General features: G+C 42.6%; 1 protein-coding gene across 6 annotated transcripts in view; it reads left to right on the top strand.

Annotated features, from left to right (window-relative positions):
* Positions 1–25,747, top strand: part of LOC130845699 (histone-arginine methyltransferase CARM1-like) — a 272,068-nt gene that overhangs the window by 199,874 nt on the left and 46,447 nt on the right. For 3 of the 6 annotated variants that reach the window (XM_057723289.1, XM_057723290.1, XM_057723292.1), the window contains exons 8-12: positions 5,588–5,669; positions 6,900–6,985; positions 9,484–9,573; positions 11,617–11,754; positions 21,975–22,064. In XM_057723289.1, the coding sequence (XP_057579272.1) occupies positions 5,588–5,669; positions 6,900–6,985; positions 9,484–9,573; positions 11,617–11,754; positions 21,975–22,064 (486 nt within the window). Of the gene's footprint in view, positions 1–5,587; positions 5,670–6,899; positions 6,986–9,483; positions 10,679–11,616; positions 11,755–21,974; positions 22,065–25,747 lie in introns of those variants that run through there. The other 3 variants (XM_057723293.1, XM_057723295.1, XM_057723294.1) reach the window with 3 other exon arrangements.

Consider the following 25,747-nt stretch of genomic DNA (forward strand, 5'->3'; position numbering starts at 1 on the left):
TGTGGTACATAAGGCTTGCCAAGGTTGCACGCCCATATCCTTTGCAGCTCTTCTGTTACTGCTTTTCTATCTTGTTTGGGTTGAGGAGACAGTACAGTTTCAGTTTCAAGAATGTGGCTTTTAACTGTCAAATTCTGTACCTGGTTTTCAACACAGAAGTCCTTAGAGCACCAAAGAGATAGGAAACCCCTTAAATTCTTCTCAGGAAGCCCCCTGGATTTCACAGTGTGTCTTAAGTTGGGAGTTGGCTGCTCTGAGGTTATAGCTTTCTTTTTGCAAGGCTTCCAGTGCTGTTGCTAGAGCCTTGCCTACTCCTCAATCCACATAGTTATCATTACCCCAGACCTACAAGCACAGTTACCATGCTTCACCTTCTACCTCTACTGCACCCTAATTAGCCACCAGTGAGACTGTTGGTAGTTGTGATGAAACTACATGCCAAGGGTTTTCACTCCCCACTTACTAGTAATTCCATCTTGAGGGTCTGCAAGGGCCACCCCACCCATATTGATTGTCTTAGCTTGGATTCCCCAGGAATCAGCATCTTAGGCAAAGCTCATAAGCTACTTTATTAATGTATGCAATCCCACTGAAACAAGAATGAGGGGTAACCAGAGTGAGGCAGGGAAGGAGGGAGAACGGATGCAAAAGTGCATTTCTGAGCCACCACTAGGTATCAAATACCAAGAGATTGTTTGATCCCCTCAGGACCATCTTCAAGAGATCAAATGAACTACATCTAGGACAGTTTATGCAGAGGATTGGAGAGAAGTGAATTTATCCATGGGCTCTTATCTCCTCAGTGATCAACTGTTTACCCCTTAACATTAAGGAGCCTGCACTTCTGGGCTGTGCATGCGTGGACATGACATGGGGGTCAGGGCACCTCGTGCGCCACAGTCTGCAGGGCTGCTCAAGGCAGGAGGGGAGAGCACATGGTGCGTGGCTGGTTTGTGCTCAGGTGGGGTCCTGTGAGCCCACACCTTGACAGTCTGAAGCTTGGTGTCTTTGGAAGCCTGTGCACCCATTTCCCTTTCTCCTTTATACTAAAAACAAAACAAAACAAAAACAAAAACAAAACCCCAAAAAAACCCTATTTTTACAAATACAAAAAGCATATAAATATAGCACATGTGAAATATAAGCCAGTTTACTTTGTTAGAGTTTAAGGCAGCACAACCAGAGACATAATGAGCCGAGCATCTTTACAGGCGCCACTTTGCAGAATGGTGTGTCTGCCTGCTGCGGGGGCGCAAAATTGTCAAAAACAGCCAAGCCTCAAGTCCTGCTACATAAGAGGAGCGCATGAGAAATCAGTCTGTTTCTAGACATGCATCCTTTGCCTACCAGGCATCCCCAGCAGGCCATCCCAGCCACGGTCTTATGCTGCATCTTCAGCACCATGTGTGGCTCAGGTGACACTCTTGGATCCTTGTTTTTATTTCCTAGTTCTTAGGGTTATATCTGTCTCTCCTCAGGTTGACAGGTCACTGGTTGTTAATTCTTCTAGAACATATTCCATTAAGATACCCAAAAGCTGCTTAATTGTCAAATGGCAGAATAGGGTTTTCCTTCCTCCCTTACTTTTCTTCCTCTTCTATCTCACTCTCTCTCTTCTTTCTTTTTTTTTTTTTTTTGGACTTTTTAAAGGCAGGAAGTTTTTAATGGGATGAGTGAATGTTTTTGTTAGAATAGAATGAGGAAGCAAAGATTTTAAAAAAAATTTTTTATTGGAATATAGTTGATTGATTTACAATGCTGTGTTAGTTTCTAAAAGATTTTTATTATAGTCAAACATCTGAGTTATGCTACAGGGGCGTGTATTCAGTATTAGCAAGACAAAGGAGTGCGTGTGTTAGAGAAACCCCCACTGTTAACTTCTGCAAGAGGACCTCGGGCTGTACCACCATACTTCTAAGACAGATCAGGACATGGTGGGGGGAGGGGGGGCCGGAGGGAGTTATGTAAAGGAGGAGGAAAGACAAAAGACCAAGGTGAGCTGGAGGAGAGACAAAATACGGAATCTAAAAAAAAAAAAAAAAAAAAAGAAATGGTACTGATGAACCCAGTGACAAGACAAGAATAAGGATGCAGATGCAGAGAATGGACTGGAGGACACGGGGGTGGGGGAGCAGGGGGCGAAGGGGAAGCTGGGATGAAGTGAGAGAGTAGCACAGACACATATATACTACCAACTGTAAAATAGATAGCCAGTGGGAAGCTGCTGTATAACAAAGGGAGATCAACTCGATGATGGATGATGCCCTAGAGGGCCGGGACGGGGAGGGTGGGGGGGAGTCGCGGGAGGGAGGGGATATGGGGATATATGTATAAATACAGCTGATTGACTTTGGTGTACCTCAAAAGCTGGTACAAGAGTGTAAAGCAATTATATTCCAATAAAAAAAAGTCCCTGTAGAGAGATGATTCCCCTGGGTGCTTCTCCAAGCTTGGCTCTGCTGGGAGACCATGCAGAGGCTGATGTGATGGTAACTGGGTGGCCTCTTTCTCTGAACTCTGGGTGTGTTTAGGTGTAGCTAACGTAAGATTGTTTTCCTTCAGGACTGTATTTGCAGGACTTTTCAGATGTTGCATGTATTATGGTGGAGAAGGAGGACAGGAGGAGCAGGGAACACTTGAAATTTGAAGTCAGGAGAAAAAAGCACATGTAGACTCCGCCTTATGTGCTCATAAAGAGGCCATAAGCTAACTTGGAAAATAAAACCCACATATGATGAAAACAATGGAACCTATCCCCAGCTTCCAAATCAACAGATTTGTTTTCTGATCCATCCCCCAACAACGTATCTTAGGAGACCCAGAGAGGTGCCAGTTCCCATCTGCTTTCATTATTTTGTGATGCATTTCAGAAGGAGATCTGAGATTTCTAAGAATTGGAAACATGGTCCAGCCAGAACGTTTTTAAAACCCAGGCAGTGGGCTCTTTGCCCACGGCTCTCCGTCTGCCTCAGGAATGGTGCCCGTTTGCACCACACTGATTGTGGCTGCTGGGTTCTAATTGGCACTGAGCACACAAAGCAAATGGCATGGCCTGGGCCCCTCTCAGAGTTGAGGTTGAATGCAAAGACTAGTACACAGAGAATAGAGAGCAGTTCCCAGCCTCAGCCGCTGCTGGGTGGAGGGCTGTTTTTTGCTTTTTGGGTTTTCTCCTTCACCTACTTGGCCAGGATTCTAGAACAGCCAACTTAGTAGTCTTAAACCCTGGTTATGCCTTAGAATCACTTGTTGAGCTTTGGAAACAAACACACACTAGGGCTACATCCCCAGATCAAATAAATCACAGCTGGGGGGATGCAGTCCAGGCATGAGCACTTTTTAAAAGCTTCCAAGGGGATTCTCAAGGACAGTCAATTTGAGTTCTTTGGGCTTTCTGGGAAGTTCTCTGTCTCGGTCTGACCCTCCTCTCCTCTCCCCTTCTCTCTCTCCACCCTTTCCTCCTTCCCACCCCTTTCCTCTCTTCCCCCTCCCTCTCTCTCCCCTCTTCCCTCCAATAAAAATTTGTGACAATGACTTTCTTCCCCAAGAACACTTCCACTCTCTCTAAATACTGAAAAGATTGTTTAAACTTGCAGAGTTCTGTTTCCAAACATTTTCTAGGATTATGGGAGTCTTGTTTTCAGTATGTGTATTTATAAAGTGATATACAGCAGTTTGGCTTTCCCTGTGGGCATCCTGGCTCTGGCCCTTGATGGAAGGAGAAGATTAGGAAAAGAGATGCAGCGGAAGAAGCTTTGGCAAATGATTTTCCATTTCTCCATTGTCCTTATTGGCAACGGTACCCACACACAGGGCCATTTAGGACACCAAGTTCTCTGGTCATTCATTAAATACCTAGATAGGTAGGTATGTAGATATTTTTGGTACTAACAGTATTGGTGGCCCCATGCTAAGTGCTAAATATACACTGAAAGAAAAAGAATAACTTCTGCTTTTAAGTGCGTAAAACTTGAATATTTAATTATACCAGGTTTTATATTTTCAAATGGAAATATTTGAGCTGAGTCATAAAGATTGAGTAGGAATTAATAGGGCCATAGGAGAAAAGAGCATTCTAGGTGGGAGGGAAAACAAGCAAAGGCTCAGAGATGAGAAATGGTACAAGCCCTTCAGGGTCTGTAAGAGGCTCAGGGGGGCTGGTGTTTTGCTTGCAGGTTGGGAACTGGCTGTCGACTAAACGATATGATATTAGGCCTCCCTGCCTCCTGGGAGGGCATGTGAGGCCTTGTCTCCTGATTCAGAGCCTTCCTTTGGCTGAAGATCTAACTCTACTCCACATTTTTATGTTTATTCTAGTTTTTTTCTCTCTCTTGCCTGCAGGTCAGCAGGCATGGGGTTGTGGGTGGGGGGATAGAAACTAATGAACTGAATTCCCATCTGATTCACGGGCTGTGCAGCACGCGCACACACACCCTTAGCGGGGAAACCTCTTTTCAGTCTCAGGATAAAGGCCTTCAAGCTCTAGCGATAAGGTCCCCAAGCCTTTCTGGAGTGGGAGGAATTTGAAATTTTAATACGCTCTCCAAGTAATCTATAGCATAGTCATATTGGGAACCACTGCCCTCGTCCCCAGTGCTGATCTGAGAAGGTTAAGTTCAGAGAATAACAGCCAACCCTTATATAGTAGTAACAAAATGCCAAGCACTGCTTAAAGTGCTTTACTTGTATTAACTCATTTAACCCTTACTGAAGCCCTACAAAGTGAGCTTATAATTATTCCCATTTTAGAGATAAGGAAACCAAGGCACAGAGTTCAGGTGACTTGCCCAAGGCACACAGCCAGTCAGTAGCAGAGTTTGAATAAAGCCACTCTTAATCCACACCCTAGATCTTCTCCCTAAAGAGCCAAGACCAGTAGCTAAGCTTGCACTGAGTTCTTGCTGTGCTCCAGGCACCAGTCATGTGCTGGTAACTGCTTCACATCTGGCTCACTGAGGGGAGGAAGCATTTGTAGCATTTGCCCATTTCTGCAGTCCAGGTGTCCCTGACCACAGAACTGGGAAGAAATGTATCCGATGGACAGCAATGAGTTGGCTCCAATTCATCACCAGACACGGCCCTCACTCACTTGTGACTACCTGGTGTCGGCCACCATGGCAAATGCCATCAAGGTGCAGGCCAGTGGCTATGGAAGAACAGAAAAGGGAAATCTATTTCCTAAAACAATAGTATCAAGAGGCTTTGGAGATCTCAGGTTGTGCTCTGGGTTGAGATAATGAGAGGAAATCGTATCTCAGGACATGGAAGGCATGTACTGGAGCAGGCAGCCCGTGTGGGTACCCAGAGGCCTTCCTGCCCCCAAATATCCTTGTCAATGTTCTCCCCACAAGTAATTTCCTCCATCTCAGCTACCTCTTCCCTTCTCTCCCCACCCCAGTTCAGGTGTAGATTCTCTAGGGAGAGTTTCTTCCTCTGGCCTCTATTGACCCCTTGCCCTTCACACATTCTCACACTTGCTCCGGGCCAAATTTAAAGGACCCATAAGGCAGCCTTGCAGCGCATCACCGTTCTGTGGGGTTTGGGGACGCAGGACAAGATGCATGGTGATTCTTTGTGCTACCTACTTTAGGTACCAGCAGTGCTTCTATGGGGTTAACCTGTCCAGTCTCCGGGGTGCTGCAGTGGACGAATACTTCAGACAGCCAATAGTAGTAAGTGTGCTCTCTCTTCCCGTGTGTTTATCTGTTGATACATTCACTTACTCACGCATGCACCTGGGACACGCTGTGCTGCCGGGCTCTCTGTGCTAAGCCATCACAGAAGCAAAGAAAGAGCTCCTTGGAGAACTGTGTTTTCAGGTTTTCTAGCTCTGATCTCCCGATCAATTAGAAAAATTCTCAAGACTGATACTGCTGAAAGCAAGGAGATTTTCTATTTCTCCACCTGCCCTAACTCATCCCATGTACACACTCAGCTGGCATACTTGTTCAATAATTCACATCCTCCCATTGATTCTATCTAATGGCCTAAGGCATAATAAAAGGGGAAGCTTTGGATAATAAATAACTTAGAACAGGAGTTTTGTTGTCAGACAGATTTGGGTTTCAATTGTGGTCCCTTCTATTATAGCTGTGTAACCTTGGACAACTTAAGTTTGCGTTATCTGAAACTCTTTCAGTTTTAAGTGGAAGGAAACCCAGCTCAAACTGGCTTAAACTAAAATGAAATTATTGGCTCTCAAGTGTTGCAAAGCCTGGGCATAGAGCCTGCTTCAGGTACCTGTTGCCAGAATTCAGATAATGTCACAAGGGTCTAGTTTTTCTGTTCTCATCACTTATCTCCATTTCCTCTGATTTTACTCAGTTCTTTAGATAGGATCTCTCCTCATGGTAGCAAGATGGCAGCAGAAGCTACAACTTCAGATTCTTACAGTTCTAAGTCCCACAGGAGAGCCTGTCTTTTCGTAATAACTAAGCAAAAGCCCCAGAATTTGTTTAGACAGAGCCTGATTGTCCTGCGTTGGGTCATGCGTCCATCTGTGAACCAACTCCTATCTTCAGGGGAAAAGTAATGCTCTCATTGGTCAATCTGTGGTCATAGGCCACACCTGGAGCCGATGGTAGACTAAATTCCTATGGAACTTCCTAGAGTGTTGAAAGGAGGTATGCTGGATGGTCTAAAAAACACCAAGTGCCTGCTCCAGAGACGTTGGTGAGGGTTAAATGGTATAACCTAGAAAAGCACTTGTAAAGCACAAAGCACTGAGTGCTTGGCATATACTAAGCACTCAATAAATGTGAGCTTTTATTATTAATGTTGTACTCATTAAGCTCATGCCCTCTAAATCCTAGCTTTTGTTGACTTAAAATTTCAGGAGGAAAGCGGTCTTGTTCGAGTTCCGTTTTTTCTGATAGAAAGGTATCTTTGGCTTTTCCCCCAAGGACACATTTGACGTTAGGATTTTGATGGCTCGGACAGTGAAGTACACCGTAAACTTTATGGATGCGGAAGAGGCAGATCTCCACAGGTTGGTACAAATCAATGTTGCTCTTGATTGTTAAAGTCTCCTCTACCTCTCCCATCCCCCAAACTTCAGCTCACACCGGAGAGATTTCGGGTGCGAGTCACACCCAGCAATGGTTTGTCAGTTACTAGTTTCATTTATTGCAAAATGAGGATAATGAAGCTTCCTTCATAGCATTACTTTAGGAATTGGATGAGAGCACTTAAATAGTGACTCATGCTTATATAGCCCCACACGGTTCTCAGCCCTTTACGTATAATGACTGATTTAACCCTCACAGCAACCCTGTGCAGGTGGTACTGTTTTTGTCCCCACTTCACCAATGATAAATATGAAGCAGAGTGGAACAGTAAGTTGCATACACAGAAATATGTAAAATGCATAGAATTAATAGGTGTGTTAGAGCTAGGATTGAACCTTTCAGAAGGCCAAAGTCTGTGCTCTTTAACCACTCGCCCAGGCCAGTACCACAATAAGGACAAGAAGAGAAGCTACAACTTGTTGAGTGCTTACTGCATACTAGGTAACATGCTAAGAATTTTATAGGCACTGGCTCATTTTCAGAGAGGGCACTCAGTAAATGTTAGTTTTTGTACTTGAAGAGACTCTGAAATGAAGACTCATTTCTCAGATGGTGATATGAATCCCCTTTGGATGACCTTTCATTAGTAACTTGCCCTTTTCTGCCTGAGAAGATTGAGATTTGTATTTTTTTCTGGGTAAGAAATGTAAGCCCCAGCCAGGTTATAATTTGCCTGAACTGCCGAGGAAGCAATAGTCAGACTTCAGAAGGTACAGCTGGCTAATTCAAACCATCATCTGTCTCGAGAGCATGATAGACAGAGGATGCTGTATCAGTCAGGATAGGCCAGAGCATGCTGCCGTAACAAAACCAAACTTCAGTGGCTTATGATAACACAGGGGCCTTTCTCCCCTACACTGGGAGAGATTCATTGTGCACCAGCATTACCTCCATGCAGCATCACCCACCCCAGCAATCGGGCTGGTGGAGCAGCCTCTACCTGGAGCAATGCTGATTACTGAGAAAAAAGAAAGAGCATGGCAAAGCATGTACTGGCAATAAAAGCTTCTGCCTGGAAATGACACAACTCACTTCTGTTCACATTTAATTGGTCAGAGCAATCACATGGCAGTACCTGAGTCAAGAGAGTGGATGAATGCAATCCTGCTGTGTGCTCAGAGCAAGAGAACTGGCATTTTACTAACTACCACAGGTCCAGACAAAATTGACTTCCATTGGCTTTATTTGCTGCCCTGGCTACCTCCTGAGTCAGGGAATTTTTTGAAAATTATGTCTGTGTTGGCTTTTCAGAGATGTCATTCCTTCATTTGTGCATTGATTCAGCAAATGTTTATTAAGATTCTACTTTGTGCTGGGTACCATACTGGTGCTTGCACAGATACATTAAGTAATTTCTTAAGTTTCTCCTTGAGGAGCTCATGGTCTATTTAGGGGAGTTCCAAAAGTTGGAGGAAATAATTATAGTACATTACAAATAAATTCAATGTGACAAGTATAATGGAAAACTCTAGAAATGCTCTGACTACTGCAGGGTAGAAGTTAGACCTTTAGAGGCATCATAAATGCAAATAATCTTAAAAATAAGATTTTCCTTTGAAAATCTCTAGCACATTCACTAAAATGTGTCTCCTTGCAGTAGTACAGCCCCAGCAATGGACCAATAATATCATCTTTTAATTGTGAAATACTTTGAAGTTTACAAAGCACTGTCATACGCATGTTTTCCCACTTGACACACACAAGAACCTTGAAAGGGAAGTAGGAGAGAGATTTTGCCACTCTTCAACAAAAGAGGAAACTAAGGCTCAGAGAACTTAAACAACTTACGAAAATTCCACAGCTAAAACAGGTCCAGCTTCTAGATTTTGTTTTATCTTTTCCAGCATCCTTACTGCATTTACTTACTCGGCATTTGGCATCAACAATGGTCACTTCTGCATGACTCTTGCTGTAGCCCGGTGGGAACTTAAATTGCCTCCCTGACAAGTAAATGAACTGTGGCAGTGACCTTCTGAGCTTGACGTTCCCCTTTGTGGTCCATTTCATCTTTTAGGGGCCTAAGGACCCTTTCCCTTGTGAACAGCTACAGAGGGGAGCCGCCACCGTTTTGGCTTCTGGAAGGACAGTTGTCAGCGATGTCCTGAGTCCTCCTCCTGTTCAGTAGTCAAACCCAGCTCCGGATGCTGCACTCGCCCTGTGGAGTTCTGGGTCATTGCAGCACAGGGGGCGGGTCCTTGCAGAGTTTCATCAAGAAGCAACATTCTCACATGTGCAGCATCACCCAAGCATTAATCACTCACTGAGAGACTTGCTGCCAAAGCTAGAGTGCTTAAGGGAGAGAAAATGTTCTGTGAGTGTTCCCAGTGATCTCACAAATGTATCCAGTATGTCTGTCAACAACAACAAAATAATTCCAAGTGTTTCTTTTTTTCTTTCTTTTTCTTTTATTTCCTTGCAGAGTAGAAATTCCCTTTGTGTTTCAGATGGCGCAGTCCGGCCTCATCCACGGCCTGGCGTTCTGGTTTGACGTGGCCTTTGTGGGCTCTCTGTATGTATCTTACCCCTTCTTTGCCTGCTCTATCCCATGCCGTCTTCTACTATTTGTCATCATAACTTTAAAGTTTTTAAAACAGACTAAGCTCAACAACAGTAATATTTGTTTCTCCCCATTTCCAGAAAATAAACACTGATGTTGTTACTTTTAGATTTTAGAGTGAAATGAAAATAAGACAGTTTTTCATAGTTGCCATATCAACTCTGACTAAAATACTGTAATAAAACCTCTTAAGCCAATTGTGTTGGGATTTGGAGCAGCGAGAGAGTGTGTGTTATCAACCAACTTGTTCTCTTCCAGAAGAGATGGAGGTGGGGCATGGAGGGAGGCAAGTCCCTGATTTTGTTTCCATCACAGCTGGTTACAGAACCTCCTGTGTCTGAGTAATACCTCCAATCACACTTTCCCCCATGTCGGTTCACAGCTTTCAGTTTCACAATCTAGAATCCTTTCTCTATTTTTTTTGGCTGAATTGGGTCTTCTTTGCAGTGCGTGGGCTTCTCAGTGCGGTGGCTTCTCTTGTCGTGGGGCATGGGCTCGAGGCACGTGCGTTTTTAATGATCAGCGGGCAGGTGCTGCTAATACTAATTGCAACATTAGGTAACTTCCTCCTCCTGTACTCCTTTCTTCACTACTGGAAAGGTTTGAAAGTTGTGGGTGAAAAAGGGGAAAGACCTACAAGCTGAGTGTTCATGTTTGGTGTTCTTTAAGGGCTCTGCTGCTCCCACAACCTGCACATCTCTGCTCTCCTCCGGACACCCCTGCTCTCTTCCCAGACTTCTCCATGTGTCCCAGTAGCAGTGAGGGTTGATCTGGGTCCCATGACCAGGCAGAAGGCAAACTGACAGTACACTCTCCTCCACTTCTTAAAAAAACATCCAGGTTCTCCGTGGCACCTACTGAGAAAGACGTGCCTGTGGGTCTGTGATACAGCTCAGGGGGCTTGGGGGGCTCAGGGGAGGAGGGATCCCTGGCAGCCTTGTCTGGGCTGACAGTCAGAGAAAGGAAACGACGTGAAAGTCATTCCTATTCCACACAGCATGTGTGTTCAAGGAATCCGTGCATCTCTTTCTGAGACGTTCCCCCACTACCATCCCAAGTAAGTGAATTTGTTCCTGCAAGTGTAAGGGAGGTAAGCCTGAGGCGGCCTGCTTCAAGGGGGAAATTTCTTTGAAGTTAAATGCTTTATCTTAAAAAGCTGTAGAACGTTTGCATTTTACTCCATAATATAGCTGAGTATGTATTTTGATATAAAGGTGGCTTATATTTCTTAGCAGTTAAATTATATGAAATCTCCCCCCAAATCTGCAAGTCAGAATGTCCGCTCTAGGGATTTACTCCACACTCAACGCGCACCTTACTCCCTGCAAGCCCTCGGCCACTGCCCAATCCCAGGACAGGTGACCTCGGCATTCAGAATAGCAGCAGGTTGTCCTCACTTCTTCATAGGAAATGAAGAACCTCAACTCACACACACACACACACACACGCACACACACATGCGCGCGCACACACATGCACGCACACACACGCACGCGCACACACACACACACACACACACACACACACGGGATGTCCAGGCTGAAAGGACAGTAGAGGCCATCTGCCCCAATAGTTCTTCTTGCTTCTAGAAGCCCCCTCAGGACCTCTGTGTAGGTTGGCATGAGACAGGAAGAGGCCGTACTCCAGACTCTCACCCTGCCAGACTTTTCCAACAAATCAATTCCCAACTGAACTCTGTTATTATTGGGCTTCTAATGAACTTTGACATAGACATACAGATTGATAGAATGAGCAAGTCCTTGGGTCTGAAGCCTGGCCTTACTCCATAGGGTTGTTGTGTAGATTTAATGGGCTAATATACATAATGCTCTTGGGACAGTACCCAGCACATAGTAACTGCTCAATAAATGGATCTATCCTTATCTTAAAAGTGTTCCTTGTGTCAATAAACAATGAAAACCAGTAGTCTCCAATTCAATCTATTAATATGGTCCTGGAGCCTAATTGGCTTTTAACTCTTTCCTTGCCCCACAGGGTAACGGTTTGGCTGTCAACAGCCCCCACTGAACCTCTAACTCACTGGTATCAGGTTCGATGCCTTCTTCAGACTCCTCTCTTTGCCAAGGAAGGAGAGACCCTCTCCGGAACAGTGCTGTTTGTCGCCAATAAAAGGTAAGCAAGAGAGTACAGATGCAATCCTGGTGCTGACGGGTGGGAGCAGGAGGAAGCTGGCAGACCCCTGAGACTCCAGCACCAGAATGGACAGCAGGCTTTACAAAGGCCTGGCTGACCTTACAGATCGAGGCCCCATGTGGCCCCAGGGACTTTGTCAACGTCTGGGGACAGCTTGGTGGTCACAGCCCAGGGGGTGCAAGTGGCATCTGTGGGTGGAACCAGGGTGCTTGGCCAGAGCCTGGCACCAGTGTCCCAGGAGGGAGGCGAGAGCCACATCTGTCTCCGAGGAGACTGTGTGCAGCTGCCCTGGTCAGGGGGCCTCTGGTGGGGGGATATTAAAAATAAAACAAAAAACAAAGGCCTGGCTGAGTTCGCACAGATGCCCTCAGCCTCAAAGCCTGTAGGGCACACGTCCCCTTGCACTGAGCATGGCAGGAAGATGAGCTTTAGGATAAGTCAAGGGCAGCGTTCCCCACCTGACCACGGAGGAAGGAAGGAAGGAAATCCATCAGCTCATGGGAACACTTGCCAGAGACTTGAATTATCAAGTGCTCTAAAGCCCACGTCAGCTTCCTGGCCTTAATTACATCTGTCGAGCCACACATCCCCAAATTTAGTACCGGGAAATCGATCTGTACTGCAGGGGGGAAAGTATTGCAGGGGTGGTGCATGGTGTGTCAGGCAGGACCGGCTGCTTCCTTCTGGTGATGGACTCACGAGGTCTCCGCAGTGATTACTTTGACTTATCTGCTTTTAGAATGCTCTATTTTCTTTCATCTTGTTGGAGCTTCTCCTGGGTGAATTAGCGGAGAAAGGGGTAGAGGAGTGGTTCAAGGACTCTCAGGATATTAAGGGTACTCGGAGGTCATCTCATTCAACTTTCTTTCCTCCCTCCCTCCCCCCCCCGCCCCGCCTCCCTTGTGCCCGTGCCTAAACACGCCAGTGACAGCTCACTACCTCACCAATCAACTTTTCCATTTTTAAAGTCTTTATTTTTTTCATTACAAAAATGAAATATCACATATGAATTGAAAACTACAAAAATGTCTAGAGTCCAGCCACACTCCCACCACTCACCCCGTTCCCTGTTCCCCGGGTGTGAGCCCTTGGTCCATATCTTTTCAAGTGATTTTTGGTGCAGGGTACCAACAAATAACATTGTTGTGGAGTAATTATTGTTTTACAGGCAGGTTACACTAGCAGCCTGCAAGTTAAGTTTTCACTTAGTAACAAGTCCTCAATCTGTACAGATAGATCTGCTTTGTGCTTTTCATAGATGCACAACAGTCAAGGGCCTGGATATACCATAATGTCTTTTTAAAAATCCCTGATTGACTGACATTTAGGTTTCTTCCAATTTTTTTTTTTTTTGCCATTGCAAAAAGTTCTACACTAAGTATCCTTGAACACAGAGCTTGCACAGTGACATATTTCTAAATGAGATGCCTAAATATAGAAATGCTGGATCAAAAGGTATGTACATGTTACAGTCTGCTAGATCCTATCTTTCTCAATGACTGCACCAATTCACCAATTTCCACTCATATCAGCAATAGATAAGCAGGCTCTTTTCTCCACATCTTTACTGAAACTGGATGATACCTGTCTCTATGGTTTTTGCAAATCTAATAGACTGTAAAATAAGTGTTTAAGGTTGCATCTGGTTGTTTTGGTTTATAGTTCTTTAATTATTGATAAGGCTAAGTGACTTTTCGTATAGTCATTTCTTCTACTTTAGACATCTTTAATTATTGAAAATTATTCTTGCTACTGACTGTATATCTACGTCTTATAGATCCTACTCCTTGATCTTAGTTATGTTTCTGAATTCAAAAGAAATAGGTCTGTTCCAGCCTCCAAATGGCAGTTTTTCAAGTCTTAGGAGCATCTTACCAAATATCTTCCTGGTCTCCCCGTCCTGAGGCTAACATCCTCAACTCCCCCCTCCTATAAGAGTAATTTTGAAATAGTTTAAAATTCTAAATCCTCCCCTCTGGAAATACCCAAGTTCTCAGTGTCCCCTTTGAAATAGTCTGCAAAACTAAATACAGAACAGCGTACATGTTCTTATAAGTGCTGAGTACAAAGTAACAATGACCACTGCTATTTTGAGTATCATACTTACAATAATGTAATTAAAGTTTAAATGAAGTTGGGGGCCATTTTACTTGAGTGTTTAGATAATTAAAAGCAAAAAAGTGTATTTTTACATGATCTACTTTTAAGTCATTTCTCCCTTCTCCTAGTATGCAGCTTATTTTTGTCAGCTTCAGTTCAAGTTTTTGTCTTTATTCCACTCATGCCTTCATCATGCTATTTTTAGATCTTTACTAGAGCCAATAGATTATTTTACTTACTTTTAAACATTCTTGTGTGTAGCATATTAGTGATTCCTACCATTCTGTATCATTTGCAAATTTAATAGGCAAACTTTTATTTAAAAGTTATTAAGGAGAAAGAGGCCCAGAGTGTAAATCTTCCTTCAAAATTTGCATAACCTAATTATCTTGAGCAAAAGAAACCAGTCTTAATATGTTATATACTGTATGATCCCATGTGTATAACTTTCTTGAAAAGACAAAATTATAGTGAGGGAGGCAGATCAGTGGCTGCCTGGGGCTGTGGGTGGGGCGATGGTGTGACTGTAAAGGAGTGATAACATCCCGACTGTGGTGGCAGTGTTTACATAAATCTGTATATGTGTTCAAATTCACAGAACTATACACCAAAAAAAGAGGGGGCTCTCAACTGTGTAATTTAAGATGTGAAATAAATAATACGTTGATCAGAGTCCCATTCCACAATTAACATAAACCTATGTTAAAAATAAGACAAGTTCTGGGTATTACGTACAGCATGGTGGTTATAGTTACTAATGCTGTATTATGTACTTGAAAGCTGCTCAGAGTAGGTCGTAGATGTTCTCACAACAAAAAAAGAAGTGGTAGTTATGTGACCTGATGGAGACATTGGCTAATGTTATGGTGGGAATCATTTTGGAATATGCTAGTGTATCAAGTCAGTATGTGGTATACCTTAAACTTACACAATGTTACATCTCAATTGTATCTCAATAAAGAAAAAAAACATTCAAAAATTTGTACAGCCCAGCCTGCACCCTTTGGATCTGGCATGGAAGTAGCTTGGAATCCCTCCACCAGGGCTCACATCCAGCCTACATTCCTCCATCCCGGCCAGAGGAAATGTGAACCAACCTTTATTGAATGTGATTCCAGATGAGCTTAACCTCTGGCTTCACCCTCATCACCCAGTCCAATAACACTGCCAAAAAGGGGAATGAAGGTAATTGGACATAGCTATTACTATTCTTCTGTGAAACCACCCTATATCTCTAGTTACCATGATTTCTCTCTCCTTAAAGGGCTGTTTAATTTTTTAATAGATCACGTAGTTACACTGTACACCACAGAAATGTACAAAAAGGCTTACAGTGAAAAGTCTTCATCCCAGAGCCAGACCCCATTCATTCCCCTCCTCCTGCTCCTTTGAGTAGCCACTGTTAACTGTTCCTCGTATATCCTCTTAGGGTTTCATTTTGAGTATACAATTAGAAAACACTGTATCTGTAGGAATTTTTTTCCTCTGCTTTTATACCTAGATGGTAACATTCTATACCTGTTTTCTACATCTTAATTTTCTCACTTAACAATACATCTCAAATACATTTTCATATCAGTACATTGAGATTGTTCGCTTCTTCTTCCTTGAGTTGTTGTTTGTTTATTTATTGATATTTATTTTTGCTGTGCTGGATCTTGGTTGCAGCACGCAGGATCTTTGTTGAGGCATGTGGACTTCTTAGTTGCGGCATGCGAACTCTTAGTTGCGGCACGCATGTGGGATCTAATTCCCCAACCAGGGATTGAACTCTGGCCCCCTGCATTGGGAGCACGGAGTCCTACCCAGTGGACCAGCAGGAAAATCCCAAGTTATTATATTTCTGCATCATGGTCTTCCTTCATAAACATTATTGCTTCCTTCAGAGAGGTAAGGGCTTCACTGCAGTTTTAAAAATTTGTAACAAAATATTTGCTCACATTTTGCAGTTTGTGCCATCACTTATCTCATGTGTGTTTTTCAGCTGTTAGTAAATTTTGCTACTCTTTTTCTGCTATTTTTCTAATAATATCTTCGAATTAATGTTATGGTTGTTCATCAGCCAGTTAGCGGGACTTTTCTGCACAGTGATTTATAAGAAAGAAGTCCCTGTGGTGGGGAGAAATGTGACGATCTTCATGCTGTTTTTCTCAACTCACACTTTCTCTCCTGTGCTGCCACAGAGTCATACTGCTTCCTGCAAATATGGCTCCTCTTGTGATTCTTTAGTTAATTCCATATATTCCAGTTCCAAGAGAATTTCTTCCCAATGGCCTTGCTCACCCCGATCCCTGCACACCGTGTTACAAGGAATAAAGCTTTTGCATTTCAGAAAACGTTTCTCCTCTTCAGAGGGTGTGTTTGTGTGAGTACCTTCTGCGCTGTGCTGGCCCTGGGCTCTCTTGCCTCTCTTTGCACTTCTGTACTTTTTCGCATGTGGCTTACAACCAATCTCAAGTGCTTTGGCAGCCCTTACACCTAAGGTGGAGGTGGCAGGTATATCTTTCTCCCAGTTTTACAGAAAATGTAGTCTGCAGTATCTTTCTGTTTTCCTTGTTTGGGGATTGCTTCTAGGAGGAAAAGTGGGAAATACTGACTTATGCCATGTTCTTCCTGGAAGTTACCTCTTTCTTCCTAAATCCTTATATGCCACCTGTGTAATGACTAGTTCTTTAAAAAGTACTAAGGAGCAGTAACCAGCATCCACCTTGAGTTTTGGACTTTCCCTTTTATGCTTTGTGAGAACCAGGATAACATTCATTTGCTTTCAAATATTTATATTTTAAGGGTGTGATTAGGTGAGTGAATTTAAGTCATTTTATTCTTCCACTCCTTTTTTCTAACATATGTTGGGTTTCATCCTTATCAGTCATATATTTCTACCCTCCTCTCCCTCATTCCCCTAATAGGCAAGAAGAAAGCAACCCAAACCATCTTCACACACCTGCCTCATGACTCCCAGGGCTCCCACAGCCCTCCACACCTTTATTATGGCACTGTTGTTATATTGCTATTATTTGCCTATATGTAAGCTCCCCGAAAAGAGGGCCTGAGTCTTATTCTGTGGTGTCCCTTCTCACTTAATACATTCCAGAGATTCAGCAGTGGTGTGGAGTGACTGCCTGAATGACAGAGTCAAAAGCTGATGATTCCTGTTATTAAAAACGTAGTCCAGCACAGCTGGAAGAAGATGCTGAGATACCGTGGGCATGCAGTGCTTTGCAGGAGGAAGAAGGGGTGGAAGTTCTTTATCTTATCAGACTAGCACCCTTGTGTAGTGAAAGACACTGGGTTTTGGAGTCTGGATGTATCCTGGTTCTGTCCGGTCTCTTCTACATGCTGGTTGGTACTTGAGTGATCTTGGACAAGTTAATGAATCTCTCTAACACTGCAGTTTCCTGACCTCATCATCTATAAAGTAGAATTTATGATAGTTGTCTCACTAGGCTTTTGCAGATATTAAGGGAGAAAACATAGCAATTAATATATAGTGGGTCCGCAGTAAACCTCATTTCCATTTCCTCTTCCCTTGTTCTCTTTCTTACTGTCATTGTATCTCATCGGATTTTTTTTTTTTTTTTTTGTCTTAAAATTGCTTTCCTTATGTTTTCTGCAAACCTCAGCACTTCTTTATTGTCAGGGTTTTCACACTATTTTTTCAGTACGGGGCTGCCTCTTTGTTCTGCCTTAGATAGAATCTCCCCTCCCTTATCGTCAAACATTCTTTTAAACTCTGACCTCCTGGGAGAACTCCCTGTGCAACCACACCGGTGTGACAATGACTGCCCTTTTCTTCCCTGCCAAGAACATCTGTGATTGTATTGGTAACATTTTATTTCTGACAGCCTCCCATCATTCTTGAGCCGTCATTGGTTTTATTGCTCTGGACAGTAAAAGAGAACGTCTCCTTTTTTATTAACTTTATGAAATTTATATCCCTAAAGTTCACAGAAATGGTCTCCAAAGTTGTCTGATTATGTGCACCTATGAGTAAAATCGCTTTATGTGTGTGTCACCCAAGTAGACTAATATTTCTCTTTTAATTATGTGAATGTACTACCGTAATAGTAATAAAAAATACAAAACCAAGTGCTCCAGATAGACAGACAGACAGATCTGTATGGATGTATGTCCATACTATATATACACACATGCATAGACATTGTGTATATATACACATAGAAGTTCATATAGTGTGCATTTTATAAGACACAAAAATAAAACTAAAAAAAGGAATTGAAAAAATAAACGTGGCTTATTGTTGGATCTAGCTCAGCTGCTATCCTGTGCCAAAATGTTTTGAAACATGATTTAAAAATTTTGGATCCCTAGCGAAGGTCTGCTCTACCCAGGTGTGCTGCCAGAGAAGTTGGTGTGCAGAGAGTGTGATGAGCTGTGTGGTTTATAAAACTAGAAGACATGCTGACCAAAGAATTAACACTTTGGAAGCTTCAGGTGCTGCTTCTAATGCTCAGCATTAAGCTGTTCCACCTTGGACTTCAGCTAAGACGAACCCCCTCACCTGCTGTGTATTTGGACGGCTGCAGCAGAAGGAGTTGTAGGGGGAGACTCTTGTGCATGGTTAGGTGCAGTGAAGTAATAGCACGTGCTAGGGCAGCTTTAAGTGACATTTCCATGTTCTACAGCATTCCTCAGATTCTTCAAGCTCTTACCCATGTGTCTGTCCCATGGCTGGTATTTACTTATTTAAGATGTAATCCGGGTCTTCATAAACCATTCCATCTTAGCCAAGCCTGAGGAACGTGGGTAAACATAGCAGATATCTTAACTCTAAGCTGGTGATTAGAATCCAGCACTTACCTGGTGGAGTCACTAGTGTTCAAGACATGTTTGGTAAACTGTACCAGTCTGCTGGGGCTTCTAGAACAAATTACCACAAACCAGGTGCTTAAAACAACAAAAATGTATTCTCTAGCAATTCTGGAGGCTAGAAGTCTAAAAACAGGATGTCAGCAGGGCCACGTTTCCTCTGAAGTTTCCAAGGAAGAGCTTGCTTATGTCTTTCACTTCTGATGGGGCCTGAAAATCCTTGGTCTCTCTTGTAGCTGCATCCCTCCAGTCTCCGCCTCTGCCTTCACTTGGTTTTCTTCCCTGTGTGTCTCTCTGTGTGTCCTCTCTTCTTCTTCTAAGGACACTAGTCATTGGGCTTTGGGCCCACCCTAATCCAGGATGGCTTCATTTACACTTCCTTACATGTGCAAAGACCCTATATCCAAAAAAAGATCACAGGCACAGGTACCAGGGGTTAGGGCTTGAACATATATGTTGACAGGACACAATCCAGTCCACTATAACAACTAACTGAAAAAATTAAACATAGTAGTTCACTATCTTCTTCCACACCCTGAGGTACCATGCTACATCCTTCCTGGGGCACATTCAAACCCCTTTGAAGAATATTGGTCTAGAATCCTCACCTGCTGAGGTTCTCATTCCTTCCTTTGTCTCTCAGTGACTTGGGCCATTTTGTCCCCAAGCTTCCTGCCACTTCTTTTTCTCCATCCCATTCTCCCTTACTGGTCAGGAGCCTATCCTACTACCGCACCTTCTGTTTTCTCTAAGATGAAACTTTCATAAATTATCACATTCTCCAGTAAGACGTGCCTTGCATATGTTGTTCCCAGGTTTCCAGTATCTTCTTGAATATTACAAAAGAAACACTAGTATATAAAGCAATGATTTTATATTCAATTCTGAAACTAAGGTCTGTCTCCACTTCGTCACCTGTTCTGGCTCTATAAGATTTAAAATGACTTAAGTCTGGTAAAGAACTAGGTTGTTTTTTCTTTCAATGCACATTGCCAAATAAATGATTCAAAAGAATTAATTGTTCTTTAGGGTCCTGTAGACACAGTCTTGGAAGATTATCCATTATTGGTTGCTTTATAAACCTTGCACATTAATTATTGGGTTTGGAGTTGGCCTCCTGGGCACCTTGGCACTAGCATGACACTGCTCCTGGGATAGAAAAGAGCAGTATTTTCCTGCATTTTTAGGTGAGGACATATCTTCCCTTGCTTAGATGAATCTCTGTCAAATCAGGGAAACTAACCATCCCCCACCTCCTCTTTAACCACCTCCTTCACTCACATGCACGCACACACACACACAGAAGGGCTTTGAGAACAAATCTGAGCTTTTCACTGACCAAACTGAGCCAAGACATGACGTGAAGCTCTTTTGTCCTGTGTAGTATCTGAAAAAGAGCCCTGCTGAAGACCCTACAGCAAGAAAGTACTGATTGTTCTTCCAAATCACAGAGGAGCCGTCCAGTTCTTAGCTGTGACCAGCCTGACCCCCTGTGCATCCACGAGCACACATTTGAACATACCTCCGAGCACTCGATTTCTGCTTTAAGTTCAACAGTAATGACGTCAAGTCTTGTTAAGCAGGTGTCTTTTATTTGGTGAAATGTGTCAGTATGTCCCTCGCTGACTTGTTTGCCAGGCTGATCTCTCAGCCTTTCTATGATCCCAGCAAAGGTTTCCCCCTCCTGAGGAGCTCACTGTCTCAATGTCTGGTTCTCCTCCAATCTGCCTTCAAGTATCACAAATGCCATGAACTACTGGATGTGGGTATCATGGAAGAAACATTTTAAAACAAACAAACAAAAAGTTCCAAGTCAGTTAGATGAGTTGAATGAAATAGGGTCAAAGGAAATTTTTTTAAATATGTGGCTATGTCTTCCTCTTATTTTGTTTGTCCCCAGTGAAATCTAGACCTTGAGTTACTGGTTTCACAGAACCTGATGTTATATTTAAACCTCCCCAGGCCACTCTTGGTAACGATAGGGAGGGATTTATATCACTCATTCATTTCTGGAACTTAAAAGAGAAGCCTAATTATCAAGGAAATTCAGAATAATAATATTTTAATCCCAAATATTTAAATATCAAGGGTTGGAAAAGGTATCACGAAATTAGCACTTTTATACTCTGTAGGTGAGGAAGTAATTTGGTACATTGTCTGGAAGACATTTTAGCGGTACGTGTTGGGAGACTTAAATATGACTTATATGCTTTAGCCTGGTGAGTCTACCTCTAAGAATTTACTCCAAAAAAATATAATCCTTGATATTACATAAAGCTATGTTACAAGAATGTCTTTTGCAGCAGAATTTCTGTCATAAAACCAAATTATTGTTACCATAAGTAATGATATGTTGTTATGAAAACATAAATGTTTAACAATGAGGAATTGCTAAGTTGTGCTGTACCCACATAACAGTATTGAAAAATACATTGTCAGGAATTATAGGGTAAATGCTAACGTTGAATAAAATAAGGAGAGGTGAAGTAATACTTAAACATCATTTTGCTAAAACCTTACGTTGATAAATATATAGAGGGAAAAATACATAGAAGGGAAATATTCTACAATGTTCATTGGAAGAATCTTTGTCTATTGACGTTATGGATTATTTTATTTTATTTCTTCTATTCTGTCTTGTTTTTCTACGGTGCATATGTCATACTTTTATAGCCAGAAGAAATACATTTATTCTTGAGAATGACTAATAAAAATCCCGCAAACATAGCCCCTTCAGATTAGTCATCAAGGATGTAGCATATGACTTGTTTTTATTAGCCACTTCTCACTGTCATTGCATGAGCCTTCATCTGCAGTCTGTTGAAATCAACTGTATTTGTTAGCTGTTTTATGTCAATTGGAGATTTTAACTTAGCCAATCCTCCCATGATTAAGATTATTTTAGTACATCAGTGGTCACCCATAAAGGGTTTCTGTTAAAGTCATTTCTGTCACTGATATTGGTAAAGCGCTTTTTTAAAAAAATCACTTTAACCAACTAGAAAAACATTGCCTTTGTAATATTTAGACCAAAAAATTATAGCTATCAAACTCTTGCAACAAACAACTTGCAACCAAACAAGCCTTCAATTGCCTCTACTAATATTAATAGTATCCAAATAAATATGTACAGACATATATAAGATGCCAAACACATCCTCTTAAAACGCTCATGAAGTAGGTATGTGTAAAAGATGCCCTAAATGTATGCGATTGGCTAACACCAGCCTTATGAGATGATGTACTGGTTTTCTTTTCCTGCCTTTCAGACAGAGCTATGACATTCAGATTGTGGCGCTGGTAAACCAGACAGGCCTCAGGTCTGGGAACACCCTGGATTTAAAGAATCCTTTCTTTAGGTAAGAAATGCCCTCATCCATGTCACACCTATGTATATAGAGTCTCAACTGGCCATATGCCTAGGTGAAGAGGTTTAAAATAACTCCATCTTTTCTAAGAGAAGAAAAAGCATCTATTCTTCCTCTCTAAGGAGACTTGGATCCCAATATGGAGTTAAGTGTTTTATGTTACATTAAATAGAATTCAATATATAACAATCTGATCCTGAAACAGCACAGGAGAGTCCTACAAAGTGAATCCTCCTTCCAACTGAGCTGTAATGAGCTGTGTGACCTCAGGCAAAGTCACTTTCCTTCTGGCATTTGGTTTTCTCATCTGCAGAATGTAGAGTTTAAAGATAATCTCCTTTGACCTTTATTCACTGTGGGATGATTTTATGTAGCAGTTCTTCCAATACACCTAAAACATGAGTCCATTTAAAGTACATTTTTTGAAATGTTTTTGAGATCGTGTAAGTCAGGACATAACTGTTTGGAAGCATGCAGATTTTGTCTGACATGAAGAACTTGTCGCAATGAGTTGGATACCACAAATTGTTTCTGGAAAAACTCCCCATCATTATATCTATTCAATATGAGTGACTTAAAAATCCACACGTGAAGTCAACCACAGAAATAAAACCACTGGACAATGTCAGTCTTGACTTTCTTAATAGAAAGTGACTTTCCCCTCATACTTTAATGTCTCCCCAAGGCTTTAATTCAAAGCATCATGTCTGTATAGTATTGAAAAGCTTGAAGAGAAGAGGAAACTCAGGGAACCAAACCAAGAATCCTTTGGCAGAGATGGGAAAATGAAATGTTAACCTTGAAGCAAGGGAGGCAAGGCTGTCACTGTGTACATGGTGTGCAGGCTGTCGCACATGGTGTGAATCTTTGAAACCTGTTGCCAGTTAGGGCTCTGGATCTGTCTCTAATTCTGAGGGAAGGGAGAAGTCCTTGCTCTCATGCCCTTGCACAGTCCTGCCATGGAAAGCCAAGGGCACAGGTTTTGGCCTCAGAGAGAACAGGCTGACTACTCATCAGTGTTATTGAACCTGCCTAATCCTTAGTTTTCTCATCTGTAAAATGGGATAAACGACATACCTCACTGGGCGATTGCAAGGATTTGTATAACATGTCCAAGTACTTAGTAGTTCACATAATTGGTGCTCAATAAATGCCACTTTCTTCCTGTTCCTTCCTCACTAGCTCTCTCTGTGAGTAAAGAGATATTGATTTGTAGTTCATTCCAAACAGAATCATTTGGGTTTTGGAAAAGAAAATGAATTTTTGTAGGGTTTTAGAAAACCCACCTTTTGAATGCAAGAACTATGTAAACTAGTAACTCTGAGTCCCACTTCCACGTCATCACACAAGAACAAGGTTTGAACCAGAAAACCACGCAGAAAGGGCCTTAGCCTTGGCCAGCCCGTGCTTTGCATGAAGGCGTAAACACAGTGGCCACAAGGTCAGAGTGAGAGTTTGTCAAAGGTCTGACGATGCTCAGGAGGGCCACAGCCCTGTCAAATAGACAGACTGTGAAGCAGGGACAGGTGCCTTTGCTTTTCCCCTTTTCCCTCACTCAGCAGCAAGTCTGACTGATTGTATTTAATTAAGCGGATGTGGTGCTTAAAAATGTGACTCCCCTGGGAATTCCAGATCTTGATTATATTTCTTCACCATCCCTTTCCTGATGTCTAGGCCTCAGTATCCTCAGTGAAGGTGTGGGCTAAATGACAGAACCTTTGACGAATACTTAGTATATAGTAGGTGCTCCGTTAAATGTTCAACACTGGTAATACCCTTCTCCTGCTCCCCACAGTCAACTCCAGTTTGCTATTGCAGTGACTGAGAAGCAGCAGCACAAGGGTGTGTGTGTTGGGGGGGGGTGTGTGTGTGTGTGTGTTGTATGTGTATATTGAGGAGAATTAAAATAAATGACATTACCTGGAGGAATGATAGGTAGTTTAGCCTCAAAATAACTTTCTCTCCTTTGCTTTTTCTTCTACGCATTTTTAGGGCACAATAGACCCTATTGACACACAAAAGCAAAAGATTCACATTTGGGTTTTGGCAGATGCCTAGTACCATCTACCACCAGTGACATGTTAAAAGCATCTCGAGATTAACAAATTAATTGGTAGAAACATGAGCATCCACCATTTCACATAATGTGAAAGTTTCTGTTTCTCCTTGGGCAGGGTGGAGGGTGCTTTTATTTTAACTATTAATTATAGTAATTTGAAAATAAAAGAAGCGCTAACAGCTGTTCCTAAAAGTGAGCAAAGGCACAGAACTGCTCCATCAGGGAGGGAAAGCTCTCTAGTAACCTAGTAAATTTTCCAAGAACTGTGAGATTAGTCCTTCATCATTCGGGTCCCACTTAGTCTGTCCTAGGACCTGGCTGGGCCACTCGCGGTGCTGGGCTGTGGACGTGTGGCTGTGCCCAGGGCAAGTGCCGCCCCTGTCTCCATGAAGCTCTCATTGTGGTAGGAGGGAAGTGGGCATGAAATAGCTAGCTGCATAATTAATTATATCATCATAACTGCAGGAAGTGATGGGGAAGAGAAGTAGGGGGTGTTAATCCATAAAGCCACCACCACGGGTGCCCCAAACCCAGAAACAGCTGCAGCTGCTTCAAAGCACCAGGAGAGAGCTCAGGGGTGCGCTGGTGCCAAGTCCCGCTAAGGGAAGCCGGGGCCCAGAGTTGCCTATTGAAACTGGACACCGTAATCAAGCTTACTCACTCTGAGAAGCACTCACTCACAGAGCCCTGTGCAGATACCTCTTTTAGGGCACCTGGATGGCTCTGTCTCAGTTATTCTTTGTCTGCAACCGCTCATACCTTGAACATAAGATCTTGCCTACTGCGGTCTGTAATGCAGTGTAATGCAGTATCTAGCACATCAGGTGCTAGATAAACGTTTGGTGAGCAAGTGAATGAATGTGGCCCCGTGGAGCTCCTGATGGGTCCTAAAAGAACTGAGCAAGATGCCGTGGTCCAGAGAGTATTTCATCTTCCCTGCTCACACTGCAAGCCAAGCCTCAGTTCTACCCATGGCTTCTCACAAAATAATTTGGTCCTTCTTCCCCCAAAATACTAAGTTCCCTTGATTTCCTCAAGTTAAATATTGCTTTCCTTTTTGCTTTTTTCCAACCAATTTCTTAAGTAATTATTGTGTGCCAGGCGCTCTTCTCGGTGCTAGGGTATAAGAGAGAATGAGATAGGTACAAACTCCCTGGCCTCATGGTTTGATGTCTCCCAACAGACATTGGGAAAGTAAAGAAGTAAGATAATTTCAGATAGTGATAACTTTCCTGAAAAAGATAAACAGAGTAGTGTCTACCTGATTTCAAGAATTATGATAAAGCTACAGTAATCAAGGTAGTGCAGTACTGATGAATGGATGGCACGAAGATGAATGGAATGGAATAGAGGTAAGAAACAGACCCAAACGTATACGTCAGTCAATTTCCAACAAAGTTGCAAAGGCAACTCAATGGAGAAGTGGTAGTTTTTCAAAAGTGGTGCTGGAATGATTGAATATCAGTATGCAATTTTAAAAAAATTCCTAAGAAAAAACTTCCTTCCATATCTTACACCATCTCTAAAAATTAAATCATGTATTTAAATGTAAAATGTAGAAGAGAATCTGTGACCTTGAGTTAGATGATAATTTCTTAGATATGACGCCAGAAAC

The sequence above is a fragment of the Hippopotamus amphibius genome, chromosome 2 (genome assembly GCF_030028045.1).
Source record: "Hippopotamus amphibius kiboko isolate mHipAmp2 chromosome 2, mHipAmp2.hap2, whole genome shotgun sequence".
NCBI classification, from domain to species: Eukaryota; Metazoa; Chordata; class Mammalia; order Artiodactyla; family Hippopotamidae; genus Hippopotamus; species Hippopotamus amphibius.